Source organism: Lepidochelys olivacea (assembly GCF_965140295.1).
Source record: "Lepidochelys olivacea isolate rLepOli2 genome assembly, chromosome: 15".
In the NCBI taxonomy this organism is placed as follows: Eukaryota; Metazoa; Chordata; order Testudines; family Cheloniidae; genus Lepidochelys; species Lepidochelys olivacea.
This window is the reverse complement of record NC_140425.1, coordinates 34,888,077-34,907,177: the sequence shown is the minus strand read 5'-3', so window position 1 is coordinate 34,907,177 and position 19,101 is coordinate 34,888,077. Positions and strand designations below refer to the sequence as shown.

Below are 19,101 nucleotides of genomic sequence, written 5' to 3'. Positions count from 1 at the left end.
CATGTGGCTCGCAAGCTGGCTTGAAAAGTCTCTCTGGTAACTTCCAAAAAATTGGAAGATCCTCAGTCCATCGTTCAATATCTTCCTTTTAGTTGTAAAACCACAGTCCAGAGAATCAGAGCAGAAAAGAGGCAAAATGGAGTCATCTCAGGGATCTTTTCTACCCTTTGCCATGTGCCTGGAAATTTTCTGTTTAAAACAAAGTTCACAGCTCAGTTTGTGGAAAGTTACTGGCACAAATGGAGTCCAGGATCATATGAGCATATCATCTGTTGTTACATGGCTTGATGACTCTCAGGGGCAGCCATTGCTCATATCCGTGCTGAGGTGTCCACAGGAAGATCTTCCTGGGTATAATGAGTTTCTTCTGTGGCCCATTATGAGAGCTAAGTGTATTTAATGGGCCACCAAACTTGAATAGTCCGTTCACAATGTGCTGGCTAAACTGGATGTAAACTACCTTGTGGGTGTTACCCCAGGAACAAACACATTTGAGATACAGATATATAGCCTATGTGCATAGGTTCAGATACAGTGATGATACATGGATTTAAACAGATAACTTTATTTGGAAAATCATAACTTTTCCATTGACACCTTACAAGATATACTTCGTACAAAATCTGTTGCAATTGTCTAACAGTGGCAATAAATATCATTGATATAAATGGTCATATTTCAATCATGCAGCATCACAGTAGGAATAAAATGAAATTTTATAAGCAGAGAAATTGAGATTAGAAAGAAATCCATTTATAGTAGTAAAAATTGATTTTGAATATTTATCCTGCAGAAACTTATAATTTCAAGCTAGTGTGGCAGGGAGGGATAGCTCAGTGGTTTAAGCATTGGCCTGCTAAACCAGGGGTTGTGAGTTCAATCCTTGAGGGGGCCATTTAGGGATTTGGGGCAAAAATTGGGGATTGGTCCTGCTTTGAGCAGGGGGTTGGACTAGATGATCTCCTGAGGTCCCTTCCAACCCTGATATTCTATGATTACACGCCTGCCTGCTCTGTGCTGGTTAGCTCTGTCAGTTACTATACCTTTTACCAGTAGAATCAGTAGGTATCATCAAAGCACTTAAGTATGTGGTTAATTCTAAGTGCATAAATTGTCCCAGTAGACTTCAATAGGACTATTCTTGTGCTTAAGATGAACCATATGCTTGAGTATATTTGATCATCATAGCTTTAAAGACCCAGATACTTAATATCCTAGGAAGAACTGATATTAACTGAAGGCTGGAGATTGTGTGTAGGGTTGTCACTGTAAGATAGTAAGAAGGAAAGATAAGAGTAAGATTGGGGAGCTGGGTGCTTCCTTGTATTTTATTTTACTTTTTTGAGGGGAAAAAATGGAGAGAGAGAAGGGATTAAGAGCAGCTGTCTGATAGGTTTCAGAGTAGCAGCCGTGTTAGTCTGTATCCGCAAAAAGAAAAGGAGTACTTGTGGCACCTTAGAGACTAACAAATTTATTTGAGCATAAGCTTTCGTGAGCTACAGCTCACTTCATCAGATGCGTCCACATGCATCCAATGAAGTGAGCTGTAGCTCACAAAAGCTTATGCTCAAATAAATTTGTTAGTCTCTAAGGTGCCACAAGTACTTTTTGTCTGATGTTAGAGGATCATATATGCTTGCTGATTGGGGAGGCCATTGCCAGTTCCCACTGTCTTGCGGATAACGTAAGGATCATCCCGTCCTTAAAACAGGTAGCTATTTCTGCATCATTGCTGTAAATAAATCCAGCTCAGATGCCTTGTTTGTAATCAGAACTTTTAATATGTTCTTAAATTGTTTATCACATTTAGTTTAAGTCTGAAAGAAATTATTTGTTGCAGTTCCTTGATCAGATTTTTTGTGCATCATCCCTCAGAGTGTTCATCTGGTTGGTGTCAGTCCAGGAAAAATTGACACATGAGGGGGCTTTGATGTAACCAGGACAAATAAAACTGACAACAAATGTGAGTTTACTAAATGACAGATGATCAAGAAAGAGAGAGAACTAGTCATATTAATTTTATGGAGTGACAGGCAACCTGATAAATGGTTTTAAGGATTGGTAATGGTGAGAGTGCAGATGATGATGACTGAATCTTTTTCCATGGTTGATTGTGTTTTTGCTCTCAGTTGTCATATGGGAGGCAGCAAAGAGAGTTTTCTTAAACATCTTGAACTCACAGTAGGCATGATAGTTGGGCTCTGCCTCCATTCTGAACATATATTAAAATTAAAGGTGTTAGGTATTTGTGTTTGACTTGCATAGACATGCTCCTGCCTCTTTCTTTTAGCCAACCACAACCAGAAAACGTCCCCATGAAAAGGAAGAGGAATCTGGCTCTTCTAAGCATGCTGTTCCTTCGACATCATTTCAGGAAAAAAAGTGAAGGAAAGTAAACTTACTTGAATTGCTGTTTTTGTCTATCGATTATACAGATTTTTATAAGAAATGTTTTTCTCTTAATAATGGAATAATTGTTCTGTACTAATAATTGATAAATAAAAATAACTTTGTAAGAATGGAGTGACTCACTGAATTGGACAACAGCTTGTGGGGATTCCCATACATACAAGGTAAAATACCAAGCAAACTACCACCTGCCCTCAAACTTCTTTCTGGGGCAAAGTTATCAAGAGGGTGATGGCAGGCCAACTCCATAAGCAATGGGACCCTCCCTGGTAGTTTGGACCTCTGCCATTCTGGTTTCATAGTGCTGGAATGGCACAGAGATGGTATTCACAACACTAATGGATTACCTCAGGGCTCAGAAGTGAAATATACTTGCTAATGTTGCTGGACTTTCTCAACCATTGACACCATTTCATCATAAGGAAATGCCCTATGGGAACCCATAACAGGAATTTGCTTCAAGGTGATTCAGTCATTCAAATGATTCCAGAGCATGTGATGAACAGCTGATCCTCTTCCCCCACAGGCCATTACCTGAAATGTACCACAGGTATCAAACTTTATTTTGCACTTATATGAAGCTACTGATAGAGACTGAGATGGTATGGGCTTCAGAAACAATTAGATGGTAAATTCTGGGTGACAGAGTCCATGGCTTTCTGTTTCTGTAAACTGCCTAGTATGCTTTCAGCTGCTGTAAAAACAAATGATGCCATCAATATATGGTTGGCATCTAGTTCTGTCTCCTTCTCAACAAATGTTTACATTATTTACCTTAGAAAGGGGATGAATAAGAAGGGACATTATAAGAGTATATAAAATATTTAATATCTAGAGAAGTAGGTAATGAGAAGTTCTTTGAGTGCTTGCTCATGTCCATTCCACGTTAGATGTGCATGTGCTGCATGCACCATCACCAGAGATTTTTTCCTTCAGTGGTATCCGTGAGGCTGGCTCTCGCACCCTCTGGTGCTGTACGCTCAGGCACCAGTATAAGGGGCCCGGCTGGTCCCGCACCCCCTTGGCTCCTTCTCACCACCCAGGACGGTTGATGAAACAACTTATCTTGCTTTGGCAAGGTGATCATTCAGTGGTTTTTCCTGTTGTTTTCTAGTTTAGTTACATTCAGTTTTAATTTCTAGTAGTAGTGTACGTAGTGTAGATATTTTTAATTTATATAACTAGACCCCCTCTCTTAGCTTAGAGGGGTTCCTTTCACCCTTGGGGCGGGACATACCCCAGTCTCTGGACGTCAAACCTTGTGCCTCCTGTGCCAAGCCTATGCTGCTGAGAGACCCACACTCCAGCTGTCCGAAGTGCCCGGGAGAAGCTCACGTATAAGAGCGTTGCCAAATCTTCGGCAACTACAAGCCCTTGTACAAAAAAGGACAGGGAGGCTAGACTAAGAGCTGTCCTAATGGAAGCTGCTCTTAGGTCGGCATCAGAGTCAAGCCGGTCAGACTCAGCACTGAGCACCTCCGCTTTGGTGCGAATCTCCCCTCAGGCACTGTGTTTCTTGGTACTGGAGAGGGGGAACAGTACGAAGAAAGAAACACAAGAAATAAGGGTCAGAGGGGGCACTCCCCAGTACCAAGGAAGGACAAACAAGGGGAATACAGCAGAGTACAACCTGTGTTGGACCACTCCTCCATTCCTGTTCTGCTAGTGCCACCTTTGACTCCTCCCTGCTTGCAGGTGCTGATAAGTCCACTGCAGGACCATCCTCCAACTCTGGGAAGACATCATGGAACGAGTAGGATCGCATTGCCTTCCACCCTGGAGGCCTTTGCAGCTGCCAGGGACCTGATGACATTCCTGGTTCCTCCGACCCAATGGGACAACTCCTGGCTCTGATGAGCATGAGCAGAAGGGAGCACATTGCCTCAAGCTGATACCCAGCACTGGGCCCTTCGGTGCTGACTAGAGGAAAAACAGCCCTTCTGTCATCAGTGAAATCTTCACAGCTCTTCACCAGGGTCTCCTTAAGAGGACTAGTCCTCGGAGTTGGAGGTGGACCCCACCACACAACCAAGGGGTCGTCGCCAATACCCATCCTATGTTCCACTAGATCTTGGTGTGGGCCCTCCCCCTGGCACCTGGCCCAGAGGTAAGTGGCCGATGCAGGTCCAGTGGCCAATCGAATTTCCATGGGGTTTTACTCCGGTACTGGAACCACCACCCAGCTGTTTCTACTAGGTGGTGTCCGAGAGGAGGGCTCCTCCACTGCACCGTCCGGCTGAACCAGTAGCAAGCCTGGTACTGACATGCAGGACTTAGGCCTAGGTGATATCTTTGGGGCTGAAGAAGAAGAGGAAGGCCCCCCCGCACTGGTACAGGCCTCTTCCTCCTCCTACCCTGATGAAGCTGTCTCGGGACCAAGCAGCTTGTGCCTCAGGACAACTTTAGAGCTCATCAGGAGCTATTCAAAAGGGTAGCTTCTAGCCTGGGGCTAGAGGTGGAGGTTCTTAGAGTCCTCACATAGCCTTATTGACATTTTGGCTACGGTGGTCCTGTCAAAGGTGGCCCTACCCCTCAATGAGGCCATTATGGGTCCAGTCAGGTCTCTATGGCAGACCCCATTCTCTCTCCCTCCCTCCCACCTCAAGGGCAGAGAAAAACTACTATGTGTCTGCCAAGGGATATGAATACCTGTACTTCCACCCTCCTCTCAGATCTCTTATAGTCACAGTGGCCAATGAGAGGGACAGGTATGGAGAGCTAGGTGTGACCCTGAAGCAAAAGGACTTAAAGAAGCTAGACCTGTTCTGTAGGAAGATTGGGTTATAGCTTCGCATTTCCAACCAAGAAGCTTTGCTTGGGAGGTATGATTACAACATTTGGGACTTCATGGCAAAGTTTAAAGACTTACTGCCATAAGACTCCAGGTAAGAGTTTTCTGCCCTAATGGAGGAAGGGAAGACCATAGCCTGAACCTCCCTCCAAGTGGCCCAGGATGCAGCTGATGTGGCAGCCAGAACAATGGCTTTGGCCATGGTTATGAGTAAATGCTCCTGGCTCCAATCCTTGGGGTTGCCACCTGAGGTCCAACAGTTCATCCATGATTTTTCCTTTGAGGGTACCACCTCCTCCTTGGAGCAGATGGACTCCAAGCTCCATGGTCTGAAGGACTTCAGAGCTACCCTCACATCCCTGGAACCTTTGAGGAAGCATATCAGGCCTCAACAGCCAACCCACTTCTTGGCTCCTCTGCCCTGCCAGAAGCTGTTTAAAAAACAGAGCAGGGGTTACAAGCACAGGCAACCACTCCCCTCCACTTCAACCTCACTACTGGGTTCACACAGGTATCTGGAAGGCCCCAAACAAAATGTTTGAAGGTACGCCCGAGAGCATTATCAATTCCTGCACTGGATCCTGCCCCGTTTTTGTTTTCAGACCATCTCTCCTACTTCAGCCCAGTGTGGTCCCTCATCACCTCGGACTGCTGGATGCTCAGTACAGCAGAGGAAGGTTACACCCTTCAGGTTTCTTCCTCTCACCTGCCACCCTGTCCCTTGTCAGGGACCTTTCTCACAAGCAACTTCTAGTCCACGAGGCACAAGCCCTCCTTCACGTAGGGACTGTGGAGGTGATGCCCCAGAATGGGAAAAGAGAAGAGATTTTACTCTCATTATTTCCTAATCCCGAAAGCCAGAGGGGCTCTCTGCCCCATCCTAGACCTGCACTGCCTCAACAATTATCTCAGGAAACTGAGGTTCTGCATGGTTTCCCTGGTCTCTGCTATTTTCTCTCTGGATACAGGAGACTGGTACACCACCCTCGACTTCAAAAATCCCTATTTCCACATCTCCATCTTCCAGGGCCACAGAAGGTTCCTCAGATTTATCATAAACCAGCCTCATTACCAGTTCACTGTCCTGCCCTTGGACTGTCAGCAGCCCCTTGGGTTTTCACAAAATGCATGGACTCTGTGCTCATAGTTCTCGCTCCCCTTGACTGGTGGAGGGATTCCTGAGTGGTGGCTGCAGGTGTTCCCTTTGTCACCTCCAAGCCTTCAGTATCCCAAATTTCAGATGCACCTGATCTAGGCTGGGGGACTCACCTTGGAATGCTGGGCCTGTTGGAATGCTTTCCTTGCACATAAACTTCAGCCCCAGATGGCAGGGCTCGGACTATCAGCCCTCTGTGGTTTATATATTGCCCATGTCCTGGCTGTGACTTTTGCTAAAACTACCTGTGCTAAAATCTTAGCCTTGATTATGATAGATAGCATCACACTAGGACTTCTGTTGTGTTAGTTATGGGAGTCAAAACCCAAACCTTATAACTGGATGTACAAAGAGGAATATCTAGTAAGATGGAGGTGATACTAGTGTATATGATGGTGAGGAAGCACTGCTGTGTTCATGCCTCACAAATGATATTGAAAAACGTGGAAAGAGAATCTACAAAAAGGACTTGTCATCTGGACACTACTTCCCCTGAGAGACTAAGGCCTGGATGAGACCAGGAAATTAGGTCACTATAACTACATTGCTCAAAAATCCCCACCCCTGAGTGACATGGTTAAATCAGCCTAACCGCTGCTGTAGACAGTGCTGGGCTGATGGGAGAATTCTCAGCTCCTGCATCTCGGGTAGGTGGAGTAGCTACGCCAACATGAGATCCCCTCCCCTTGGCACAGGCCAATTGGCGCCAATTTACTGAGGCGCTGGAGCGGCCTAGCTGCGGCGGTGCCAACTGTAGCAGTTTACAGGTAGATGAGCCCTAAATCTTGCATAGCCCTGTTGGTCCGAAGCTATGAGAGAGAAGGTGGTTGAGGTAATGTCTCTGGGTGCAAGAGAAGCTTTCAAGCTATGCACAGTTCTTCTTGAGGCCTGAGGTCCTCAGAGCACCCTTCTCCGACCCGAGGAAGAGTTCCCTGTAGCTGGAAGCTTCTCTCTCTCACCAACAGAAGTTCGTCCAAAAAGGATATTACCTCAACCACCTTCTCTCTCCTGGCCGAGGTAGTTTAAGGGGTTTAGGGAAGAGGTGACCGACGCAGTGCCTGTAAGTACCGTCCAAGAAAGAAGACAAGTCCTAAATCTTTGAAAGAGCAGCCGCTATCCCCACAAACTACAAGGGCTGAGAAACATCCGTCAACTTCAGCGTCGAGGACACAATTTTTGTCTGGCATCCGTGTGTCATTCACCCCAGGACCAGCTCCAGGGCCGTAGTAAATGTCCCTTCGCTTGGCATCTTTGAGCCGAGTCGCCCCCAAACTATGCTCTTGTTCACCCGCACATGGGGCGAGAGGCGCTGGCCGCGGCCGGTCCTGCTGCCTGACGAGTCTCTCAGCGGCGCCGGGCGGGAGCTCGCCCAACCGGCGCCCGAGTTCGGGACACGGCGCCGCCTGCCCCGCGGCCGCGCCCCGCAGCATGACGCTGGTGCCGCGACGCCCTCGGGGGGTCGCGGTCGAGCGGGTGGAAGGGGCGGAGCGAGCCCGGGGTCCGGCGCGAGCCCAGCCCTGGGGGCGGGGCTGGGGCAGCGCGGGTCCCACAGCAGCCGGAGCCCGGATCATGGCGCCGGGGGCTGGGGAGCCGGAGTGGGAGCAGCCCGGCCCGGAGTGCGGGGCGGCGGCGGCAGCCCCCTGAGGAGGAGGAGCCGGAGCTCGAGCTCCATGGAGCAACAGGCGCCGCCGCCGCCTGCCCCGCTGGGGGCCGCAACTGGGGGCTGGGCTCGTAAGCGGCAGCAACGGCGGGACCTGGAGCCTCCCCGAGTAAGTTGTAGGCGGGCCGGGGCCGGGGCCGGGGGACCCGTGTTGGGAAGTGGAGGGCCCCGGCCAAGAGCAACTTCTCTGTCTCCTCAGCAGGCGGGAGCGGATCCCCCTGCCCCAGCCGCGCGCTCCTTTCCCCCTCACCGGCCCCCCCCCCAGCCGCGCGCTCCTTTCCCCCTCACCGGCCGGGAGCGACCCCCCCCACTCCCGGGTCGCGCGCTCCTTTCCCCCTCACCGGCCGGGAGCGACCCCCCCTCCCGGGTCGCGCGCTCCTTTTCCCCCTCACCGGCCGGGAGCGACCCCCCCCCCTCCCGGGTCGCGCGCTCCTTTTCCCCCTCACCGGCCGGGAGCGACCCCCCCCCCTCCCGGGTCGCGCGCTCCTTTTCCCCTTCACCGGCCGGGAGCGACCCCCCCCCTCCCGGGTCGCGCGCTCCTTTTCCCCCTCACCGGCCGGGAGCGACCCCCCCCCCTCCCGGGTCGCGCGCTCCTTTTCCCCCTCACCGGCCGGGAGCGACCCCCCCCCCCTCCCGGGTCGCGCGCTCCTTTTCCCCCTCACCGGCCGGGAGCGACCCCCCCCTCCCCGGTCGCGCGCTCCTTAAACCCCTCACCGGCCGCCCCCTCCCCCTCCCCCTCCCCCTCCCCCTCCTCCTCCAGTCGCGCGCTCCTTTTCCCCCTCACTGGCCGGGAGCGACCCCCCCCTCCCCGGTCGCGCGCTCCCTTTCCCCCTCACCGGCCGCCCCCGCCCCCTCCCCCTCCAGTCGCGCGCTCCTTTTCCCCCTCACCGGCCGCCCCCTCCCCCTCCAGTCGCGCGCTCCTTTTCCCCCTCACCGGTTGGGAGCGACCCCCCTTCTTATCTCTCTGGTTGGTCAGCCCTGGTTCCCTGAAGCCCAGAGCTGGGCCTGGGGAGGGTGGAACTTGGGGGAACAGAGGTGGGGAGGGGGTTGCAGAGTGATGGGTGCAGTTGTGGGTCTCCCGTTTTGGGCAGCGTGATAATAGGGGGTTTACTGTTCTTGCCCCATAACAGTTGTGTAGTAGGGAAATGGCTCATTTCCAGCTCTGCAGGCATACACAGTCACTGCTCTGGCTACAGATGTCGTTTTTATGCCCTTAGCAAGGTATTAGGTGTGATGAAAAATACCTTGGACAGGTCTTGTCTACACTAGAAGTTCGAGCATATGGGTAGAGCATGTTTACACTCAGCCACTTGTGCCAGTGTATTGTGTCCACACAGAATCAAGTACAGTTGCATTGGCAAAAAATGTCTCAGTGTTCTCCATGCTGCTTTGAGGCACATGATCTTGTGGGAAAGTGCCACTGTGTATTGTGGGGCAGTCACTGAGTGTTGTGGGATACCCACACCTGTCTTTGGGAATTGTGGGCACTTGGGTCAGGTCTGCATATCAACCTACAGCTGGGATTCATACTCTCAGATTGAGCCACCAGCGGTTGATTTAGTGGGTCTAGTAAAGACCTGCCAAACTGACAGCAGATTGCTCTACAGTCAACCCCTGTACTCTACCCCTGACCAGAAGAGTAAGGTAAGTCGATTTTCTCCTGTCAACCCTCTGTGGTGTAGGCCCTGCAGTAACTCGATGTCGACTCCAGCTACGTTATTCACATAGCTGGAGTTTTGTAGCATAGGTTTACTTACTGTGGTAGTGTAGACATAGCCTTGGAGTAAAATAATAATCCTTACTTCTTACCTCGTGCTTTTCATGACTAGATCTCAAAGCAGACTGTCCAATTGTCCTTAACATGTTTTCTGTAGCAGTCGTGATTCTTGGTGTTCCCACCTAGCCTTTATTTCCCTGGCAAGCTGGACAGAAGCATGGAAAGGTTTAACTATCACCTAAGTAGTTGCCAAATTAACATGGGGTGGCCTTCGGAGACTTAAGGGCAGATAGAGATGTCCCATGACAAGGCTCAATCTCAGCAAGGAAACTGTTCTCAAAGTTAGTGCTCTGTGCTGTGCAGTGCATAATATCTGTGAGATCATGTTGCCAGGATGGGTATGTGAGGAGTACAGGAGGCTGTCTGCTGAATTCAAATAGCTTGAAAGTAGTCTGGTTAACGGTGTCACTGTCAATACAGTTTGCGTGAGAGAAGCTTTGTAAACTTACTTGGACAGTGGGCAATAATGTGACTATTTCTATGGGATCATTAGTACAGTAACCTGTGTTTCAATAGGCTTGGATTAATAAATGTTAAGGGATATTGTATTGAAATATGTAAAATAGTGTATGTATGTGAGCAACAGTAAAATAACTGCTGATGTATTTCCAGATTGAGCAAGGCGATTGCTTCTGTAGTATACGTGGACTGCTGACTATATAAATACTCAGTTTTTTAAATTGAGGTGGGGAAAGTCTTTCTGGCTATATGAATTACTCTCTAGCGTTGCAGGCAGTTCTGTAATGCTGGAAAGCACAATAAAAATGCACCAACTTTCACACAGCATTTACTTCATGAACACAGTATGTCCAGCATCACAATAAAGAGGCAGTAACTTATAAAAAACTTAGACTACACTAGCTATGGTATGCAGTTACTTATACAAAGTGCCATGTGCACACTGGATGCCAATGCATCCCAGTTAACAAACAGGACATGTAATGAAAGCAGTTTCCTTTGTTCCCTGAGCTTTTGTCCATTGGAGTAGGGTACAGAGGGAACTAATGTAATAGGGGATGTATGATCCTTGTGAATAACCTCTAAGGGTTATACTTTGGTGTAGGGTGAATGCTGAAGTTGTCCTTGGTGTCTCCTAGTCAACACTTGGTTCAAGAGCTGGGTCTGCTGCTTCAGTAGCTGCAGCGTGGCTGTCTGTACTTCTCTGTCCTTTCTGAACTCCTCTAGCAGCTGTTCATGCCGGTCCCTTGCATTTCTCTTGGAGTCCTCCACATTCTTGGAGAACATGTCCTTTTTGTACTTCCATTTGGCCCTAGTAGTGCTCAAGTTTTAGTGAGGCTCTCCTCAAGATTCTTCCCATTAAGGTTGTTGATAAATGCATGGATGTGCTGTTGAGTAATGGCAGATGATTTCATATGTATTGGAAGAAAGGATAGATAGATGGATGCCTCCTATCATCTTTTCCTAGCCAATGTAAAAACACAGGCATGCATTTACTAAGAGTTACAGGAGCATATCAACCTACATTATGATTAGGGCCTTACCAAATTCATGGTTCACTTTGGTCAATTTCACTGCCACAGGGTCTTAAAATTGGTCAATTTCACGATTTCAGATGTTTACATCTGAAATTTCATGGTGGTGTAACCCTGGGGGTCCTGATCTAAAAGGGGATTGGGGGTGGGGCCCAAAGCTACTGTTTCAGGATTGCCATACTCACTTCTGTGCTGTGGAGTTTCCTGCAGCTGGAAGAGGCTCTCGGAGGTGGAGACAGGTCCGATCTTCCCAGCCTGGCTCCTAGCTGCTAGTCAGGGCCAGTTGTGGATTAACACATGGGCCTGTGCCCAGGTGCCCTGGACAATTTGAAAAATGGGTGCCCAAGCCTTGGCAAGAGCCATGGGGTGGAAGCCCCGAGCCCCAGCAGGCGCTGCGGGGACTGAAGCCCCAAGCCCAGACAGGATCCAGGAAGGGGGGCAGAAGCCCCGAGCCTGGGCGGCCCAGAGCCCACACAGGAGCCGTGGGGGTGGGGGCAACAGCCTGAGCCCAGGCAGGAGCCCCGGGGGGAAGAGGAGGCGGAAGCCTGGAGCTCAGGCATGAGCGGTGGAAGGCAAAAGCTCCGAGTCCCAGCTGGAGTCACAGGGGGTGGTAGTCCCCAGCCCAGGTCCCTGAGATGGGTCAGGAGCCGAGTGGTGGGGGCAGGAGCCCCGAGCCCAGGCAGGAACCACGAGGTGGCATCCCTGAGCCTGGCAAGAGCTGCTGGAGCTGGGAGGGTGGGGGGGAGGGTCCTGGCTGGAGCCCAGTGCCCCCAGCCCTGGCAAGAACCACTGGTGGGAGATGGGGGCAGTAGCCCAGAGCCTGGGCAGGTGCCACAGGGGCTTGGGGGGAGGGAGCAGCAGCTGGCAGGAGCCATGGGGGGGCGGCGGCCCCCCCGCCCCCTTCTCCCAAGCCCTGGCAAGAGCCACAGGGGGCGGAAGCCCGGAGCCCAGCTCTGGGGCTGCTGCAGTGCAGAAACCCTCATTTCTTTGCTGCCTGGGGAGATGGGTCTATTCTCCCTCTGATAACAGCCGTGCAGAGGAAGGACAAATCCTGTCTCTTCCCCCCACCCCCAGCCCCAGCTGATTTGGGGGAGATCAGATTTCACGGGGAAGGGCTTATTTCACAGTCTGTGACATGTTTTTTACGGCCGTGAAATTGGTAGGCCGCTAATTATGATTTATTATTGGAGCTCTAATCATCACTTGCATCTATCAATCTCCCTTCTCTAAGGATGAAACATGTCAGAGCGAGACACTCAGAGTGTGTCTGGGGGGTCTTGCAAGATATCTATCTGTTCCTTGTTTACAGCCATCTCACTGTATTTTGCCTTGTCATCCCCTTCCTGACCCATGAAGAGCTCCTTCTTCTTGTCTGCCCTCCCAGGGGGCCTTTCTCCTCCATTTACAGGACACCATGTCCAAGGTGGCTACAGGTGTGATGGTCCCTGATGAATATTATAAAAGACATAGGTCATGCAGGCAGCTCCACAAGTCATGTTTTTCTCCTTCACCTTTCAGTAGCCCTGCTTCATCTCCTTTTTCTTGGAATGGCACTGGGATTCTTTTCTTGAATATCTGAGTTTTGCCATCGGCTTGGCAAAGTCACTATAAATATTCTTTTTCCTACTACAGCTGTTCCTTCACTTGCTTCTCTTCCCATAGTGCATGGAAACCAAGTACCTTTTTCCTGGACCAGGTTGGTAGCATGAGACCAAGAGCAGGGACCATAGAGTTGCCAATCCTCCAGGATTGTCCTGGAGTCTCCAGGAGTTAAAGATGAATCTTTAATTAAAGACTGTCATGTTTTGAAACCTCCAAGAATACATCCAAACCAAACTGACAACCCTCTCAAGGAACCACACTTTCGGTGAAAAGGCAGCGGGTAATGGGACAGATGTAGCTATGAACACTGTGCTAGACATTTAAAAGTGAGATGGCCCTCTAGTCATTTTGGCCCCTGGGCAGAAGAGTTCAAAAGTGCTGGCAGGCAGGTCATTCCTGAAGGGAGTGTTGTATTGTGGAATTACGGTTGGAATACTTATGCCAATACAGGTATGTATGCACCCACATTCGGCCTTGATAGAAATATACTGGCAGAGAGCTTATGTTGTTCAGAAAATGGAGATGATGATGCCAGGAAAAGTGGAGGGTTTTGTCAGTAGGAGGCAAAATGCAGCATCAGGCTATGTTGAAAAAAGGAATGTTTTGTCAGCACAGCTTTCTAGTGTAGACCAATCTTCAGACTGAATTATTGAGTCATCCACCAATGTGTGACATGCTTGTCTGCCTGTCTTTGGCACATTGCTTAGATGCCATGTTTATATCTCAGCCCATGTACCATAATTAAATTCAGGACTTCATATTCCTTCCAGTCCACATGGACTCTCCCACTGATGTCTGTGAGAGGTTTGCATGGATACAAAGGGGATAATATAGCCTTCTGGTAATAACTAAACTTGTATTTATTAATTATTTATCCCATGCCTTATTGTCACATTCACTGTTGTTCCGTGACAAAATCCCTTTCTGCGTTTTGTTTCTCATCCTTCCCAGTCTTCCTTTCTACATATCTCAGTCTTCTCTGTTTATTCCTACCTTTTTTATTCCCATTGTATTTCCTTCTCTGAAGTAACCTTCAGTCCCCACATTTGAAGGGCTTTAGTCTCAGTCCCTTTCCTGCTCCATCTGCTAAAATGATCAGCTGTGGAATAGTTAATGAGGACACTGAATTGATGACACTTACGCTGACACTGAATTGAGATTTAAAGATTTAGAGTTGATTAACTGTTTACCAATGGCATATCAGAGTTGATCTATCTTAGGGCTTGGCTATGTGTTGAGGTTTTGGGCTCTTCAGGGTCTGATTTCTAAAATTCATTAACATGTTGCACATTAATTGGTCCATGTAAACCCTGCTGGTGCTCACTAAGCATTTCCTAGTTTGTTTTCACGCAGTGCAATTTTGTCTTTTATGTTCTGGCTCATAAATGTTTACACATTAACTCTGTTTTAAGCACTAAACAAATAGTTTTATATAAATTACTATTATTTTGACAAGTTTGTGCATGAGACAGTGGATCTAACCAAAATGCATTTCTAAATCAGAAATCTGATGCATTGAAAGCTGTGCAGTTACCAAATGTATATTCTTCTTCGAGTGATTGCTCATGTGTATTCCACAATAGGTGTGCGTGCTTGCCATGTGCACTGGTGCTGGAAGTTTTTCCCCTAGTAGTACTCCTGGGGGGGAGCGCCCCCCATGATCCCTGGAGTGGCGCCTGCCTGGCGCGGTATAAGGGGAGCTGCACGCTCCTCTCACCCTCAGTTCCTTCTTGCCGCCAGTGAAGGTGCATTGGAACTGCTCTGCTCCAGCTTTGCTGTAGCTCGTCTCCAGAACTGTTTATTCGTTCAGTGTTAGTACCCGTAATTAGTTAGCTGTTTAGTTAATTTAGTTAGTCAGTGAGCCCGGGCTGGGACATGCCCCGCGCCCTGGGTTTTAAGTCATGTGACTCTTGTAGGCGTTCTATGCCAAGAAGTGACCCGCACACAGGCTGTTTGGGAGAAACCCATATCAGCAAAAGGTGCAAGATTTGCAAGTCGTTTAAGCCTCAGACCAAAAGAGAAAGGGATATTAAGTTCCTGGCCACCCCGACTCTGGCACGCCGCTCCGAACCGGCACCGCCGTGTCGGTATGCGGCGACCCTCTGGTGCCATCAACCAGTCGGCACCACTCCCCATCCACTGGGCACGCCAAGAGGGCCAGGAAGACTCCCTCTTCACAGCAGCACTGAGAGAAGTCTGGGACGGAGGCTAGGCCCATGTCGGGCACTCCTCGATCCCCACCGGGCCCCAGACCTCTGACTCACATTGAGTGGAGTAGCCTGGCCCCTTTGGAACAGGCCTGTCTGGATGCTACCCACGCCTGAAGCCCTCCAGGTGGCCTGGGACGTTATGTCCATGCTGGTGCCCGGAGCGCCGCTTATGTCAGCCCCGTGCTCCAGAGGCAAGCTGCCGCTGGGGTCTCTGCAGTCACCTCCTGCGCAGTACCGGTCTCGGTCAAGGGAACATTCCCGACACCGTTCACCACCCAGCGACCACTTGGGGCAGAGTCCATGTAGATCACCCTCAACGCTGACCAGACTGTCCGGCTGGGTTTGGTCCGGCCGGGACTCTCAGCACCGCTCATCCTCAAGGAGCAAATATTGATGGGACCGTGGTGGGCATTGCCAACAGTCCTTGTCTTGGAGAGGGTACCGCAGTCGGTCACAGCATGGTCATCGATGCCGTTCCCTCTCAGACTCCCACTCCAAGTCTCCGCCAAGACATCGCAGCCCTGGGTATCGATTGCTGGCACCTTGCAGTTCCGCCTGTTGAGGCTGTTCGCGGAGCAGCGGTTACCGTCGGCACCAGTCCTGCACGTCAAGATTGCGGCACCGCCGCTCCTCCTGGTCCAGAGACAGCAGCAGCTCTTACGCCAGCCCGGTCTCCGTTCGTAGCCGTCCTTCGATGGGCCAGGCCAGCCAACCCGAACAGTTGGCGCCACAGCAGGTGCAGTGGCACCAAGCATCGTGGCTGGCCCAATGGTACCAGTGGGCACTGTGGCCTCCGGCACAGCCCCTGGTGGAAGCTTGCTTGGTGGCTGGAACTTCGGAAGCACCGTTGGCCTCCCTCTCCAGACCCCCAAGAAAGTAGTCGGTGGGACGTACGTCCTCGGCACCGTGCCTGGAGTCCGACCAGGTGGTGGACCCTCCGGTGCTTGCCGACACCCAGAGCACTGCACCAGCCTCCTCTCCCCGCCAGGAGGAGACGATTGCGGCCCCGCTCCCCTCCGCCCTGCAGGAGGACTTCAGGGCCCACCAAGAACTCTTAAAGAGCATGGCAGCAAGCCTCCATCTCCAAGCAGAGGAGATGGAGGAGCCCTCAGGCTCCCTGTTTAATGTGTTGTCCCCCATCAGGGTGACCTTGCCTCTCCATGAAGGGGTGGCTAAGATTTCAAATGCACTGTGGCAAGCACTGGCCTCGTTGGTCCCCATCTCTAAAAAGGCGGAACACAAGTACTTTGCACCCACTAAGGGGCATGAGGACTTGTATATCTACCCGGTGCCCAACTCCTTGGTGGTCGAGTCGGTCAACTGCAGGGAACCTCTGGGTCAGCCAGCCCCAACCCCAAAGAACAAAGACTCTCAGAGACTGGACTCCCTGCCCTAGTTTGAGGATTCCCTCCAGGAGCACGATGGCAAGGAGTTCAAGGCGCTAGTGGAGGAAGGGGCAGCGGCCGCTAGGGGGTCCCAGCAGAGAGATGGGTATCATGGCTCCTGCTCTCTGGGCTGTCCAGCAAGGCGCAGTCTTCCATGCAGGATCTCCCGTTTGACGGGAAAGCTCTGTTTGCAGAGGAAACAGGTACAAGGCTGCATGGCATGAAAGACTCCCACACGACCCTCCAGACTCTGGGCCTCTATGTCCTGGCTCCGGCAAAACCTAAGTTCAAGCCATAGCAGACTCCCGCCCAGGCCACCCTCCCGAAGTATGAGGCCGCCTACGAGAAGCAGCAGGACTATAAGAGATGCCCTCAGAGGCAGTATCTGCCTGCCCCCAGGCTGGGTCCTCCAAGGGCAAGCAGATGGGGAAAAGGCATTTTTGACGGGACGCTTGGGGGCACCCCGCCAGTCCTCACCAAGGATCTACCCCCAATAAAGCTCCCCTTCTCCCAATGGTTGTGTGCTTTCCTCCCGGAATGGTCGCAGCTAACCTCGGACAAATGGGTCCTCAACACCATCTTCTGGGGTTACATCCTCCAGTTTACTTCCTCCCCGTCCTTCTTGGGGGACGCCTCGCACTAAGCTCTGCTCAAGCAAGAGGTGGGGTGGCTCCTAGGACTAGGAGATAGAGGCGGTGTCCGAGGAGTTCGTGGGCAAGGGGTATTACTCCCATTATTTCCTTATCTCGAAGGCCAAAGGGGGGCTCAGGCCCATCTTGGACCTGCAAGATCTGAACCAGTACATGGTGAAACTCAAGTTCCGCATGGTCTCCCTGGCCTCCTCCATCCCCTCCCTGGATCCCAGGGACTGGTACGCTGCCCTCGATCTACAGGACGCGTACTTCCACATGTACATATTCGAGGGGCACAGGCGCTTCCTCCGTTTCGTGGTGGGACAGAATAATTACCAATTCATGGTCCTTCTGTTTGGTCTGTCCACTGCCCCCAGGGTGGTTACAAAATGCATGTCGGTAGTAGTGGCCTACCTTACACGGTGGGGGGTCCAGATATTTCCCTATCTGGCCAATTCGCTTGCCAAGGGCACCTCCCGGTCGCAGGTGAGGGATCATGTGGCCCTCCTCCTGTCCACGTGCACCGCCTTGGGCCTGTTGGTAAACAACACCAAGTCCACGATAGTCCTGGTCCAACGCATAGAGTTTATTGGGACACTCCTGGACGCAGTGTCGGCCAGGGCCTCTCTCCCACCAGACAGATTCGAGACTCTGAAAAGTCTCATTGACTCAGTCACAAGGATCCTGGTGACAACAGCCAGGGTTTGCCTGCAACTCTTGGGTCACATGTCTGTGTGCTTGTATGTGGTCCATCACGCCAGACTCAGGATGAGGCCTCTCCAGCACTGGTTGTTCTCAAAGTTCTTCCAGGCCACGAACAGGATGGACAAGGTCCTCACCAAGCAGGACTCCGTGATCACCTCCCTACGGTGGTGGTCTGCCCCAAACAACATGCTCCAAGGGGTTCCGTTCAGGGTCAGAGCCCTGTCGTTGGAGCTGGTGTCCGATGCGTTGGACCTGGGTTGGTGGGCCCATGTGGGGAACTTTCAGACCTCAAGATCTGACCCTACATATACATGTCAAGGAGCTCAGGGTGGTGCGGCTGGCATGTATGGCCTTCCACTCGCACCTGGAGGGAAAGGTAGTCAGGGTCCTCACGGACAACACGGCCTCGATGTTCTATATCAACAGGTAAGGCAGGGCCCAATTCTCTGTCCTCTGCCACAAAGCCCTTAGGCTGTGGGACTTCTGTATAGCCCATGACATCCACCTGAAGGCCTTCCACCTACTGGGTGCCTAAAACGAGAGGGCGGATCACTTGAGCAGGGACTTTTCCTCGCAACACGAGTGGTCCCTCCACCCGGAAGTGGCCCGCCTGCTCTTCCAAAGGTGGGGAATTCCCCAGGTGGACCTATTTGCGACTCGGCAGAACTGGTTCTGCTCCGGGGGGGGCCTGGAGAGGGGCGCTATCTCTAATGCCTTTCTTCTGTCCTGGTCAGGCCGGCTTCTCTATGCTTTTCCCCGGTTCCCTCTAATCAGCAGGGTCCTGAAGAAGATAAAGATGGACAAAGGCCTGGCGTGACCCAGGTAGGATTGGTATGGGACCCTCACGGGCCTGGCGGTAGCTCTGCTGTGGCCGTTGCTGCTCCACCCAGATCTGCGCTCTCAGGACCAGGGCCGCCTCCTGCATCCCAACCTAGCGGTGCTTCACCTCATGGCGTGGCTGCTCAGTGGTTAGGCGGAGAGGAAAGGACATGCTCAGAACAGGTTCAGTGTGTCCTCCTTGAAAGTAGGTGGCCCTCCACTCGCCACGCTTATTTGGCGAAGTGGTCCTGGTTTTCTAGGTGGGTAGCAGACCAGGGTGTCTCCCCGGTGGCTGCCCCGATCCAGCTTATCCTTGATTACCTCCTCCATCTGAGGGCCCAGGGCCTGGCGCCTTAATCAGTCACGGTGCACCTGGCAGCCATATCAGCCTTCCGTTCACCAGTGCAAGGACACACGGTTTTTTCCCTATTCTAGACCCCCGGTCCCACAGTGGGACCTAAA

At 51.4% G+C, this 19,101-nt stretch overlaps 2 protein-coding genes across 10 annotated transcripts in view; both read left to right on the top strand.

Moving 5' to 3' along the window:
• Positions 1-2,476, top strand: part of CHEK2 (checkpoint kinase 2) — a 59,664-nt gene extending 57,188 nt beyond the window's left edge. For 6 of the 8 annotated variants that reach the window (XM_084649558.1, XM_084649555.1, XM_084649559.1 and 3 more), the window contains one exon: positions 2,291-2,476. In XM_084649558.1, the coding sequence (XP_084505684.1) occupies positions 2,291-2,386 (96 nt within the window). In that variant the 3' untranslated portion in view covers positions 2,387-2,476. The remainder of the gene's footprint in view (positions 1-2,290) is intronic. The other 2 variants (XR_014714283.1, XR_014714284.1) reach the window with 2 other exon arrangements.
• Positions 2,477-7,907: 5,431 nt separating this feature from the next.
• TTC28 (tetratricopeptide repeat domain 28) overlaps positions 7,908-19,101 on the top strand; it is a 504,428-nt gene continuing 493,234 nt past the window's right edge. For both annotated transcript variants that reach the window (XM_084649138.1, XM_084649137.1), the window contains exon 1: positions 7,908-8,125. In XM_084649138.1, coding sequence (XP_084505264.1) covers positions 8,027-8,125 — 99 coding nt within the window. In that variant the 5' untranslated portion in view covers positions 7,908-8,026. The remainder of the gene's footprint in view (positions 8,126-19,101) is intronic.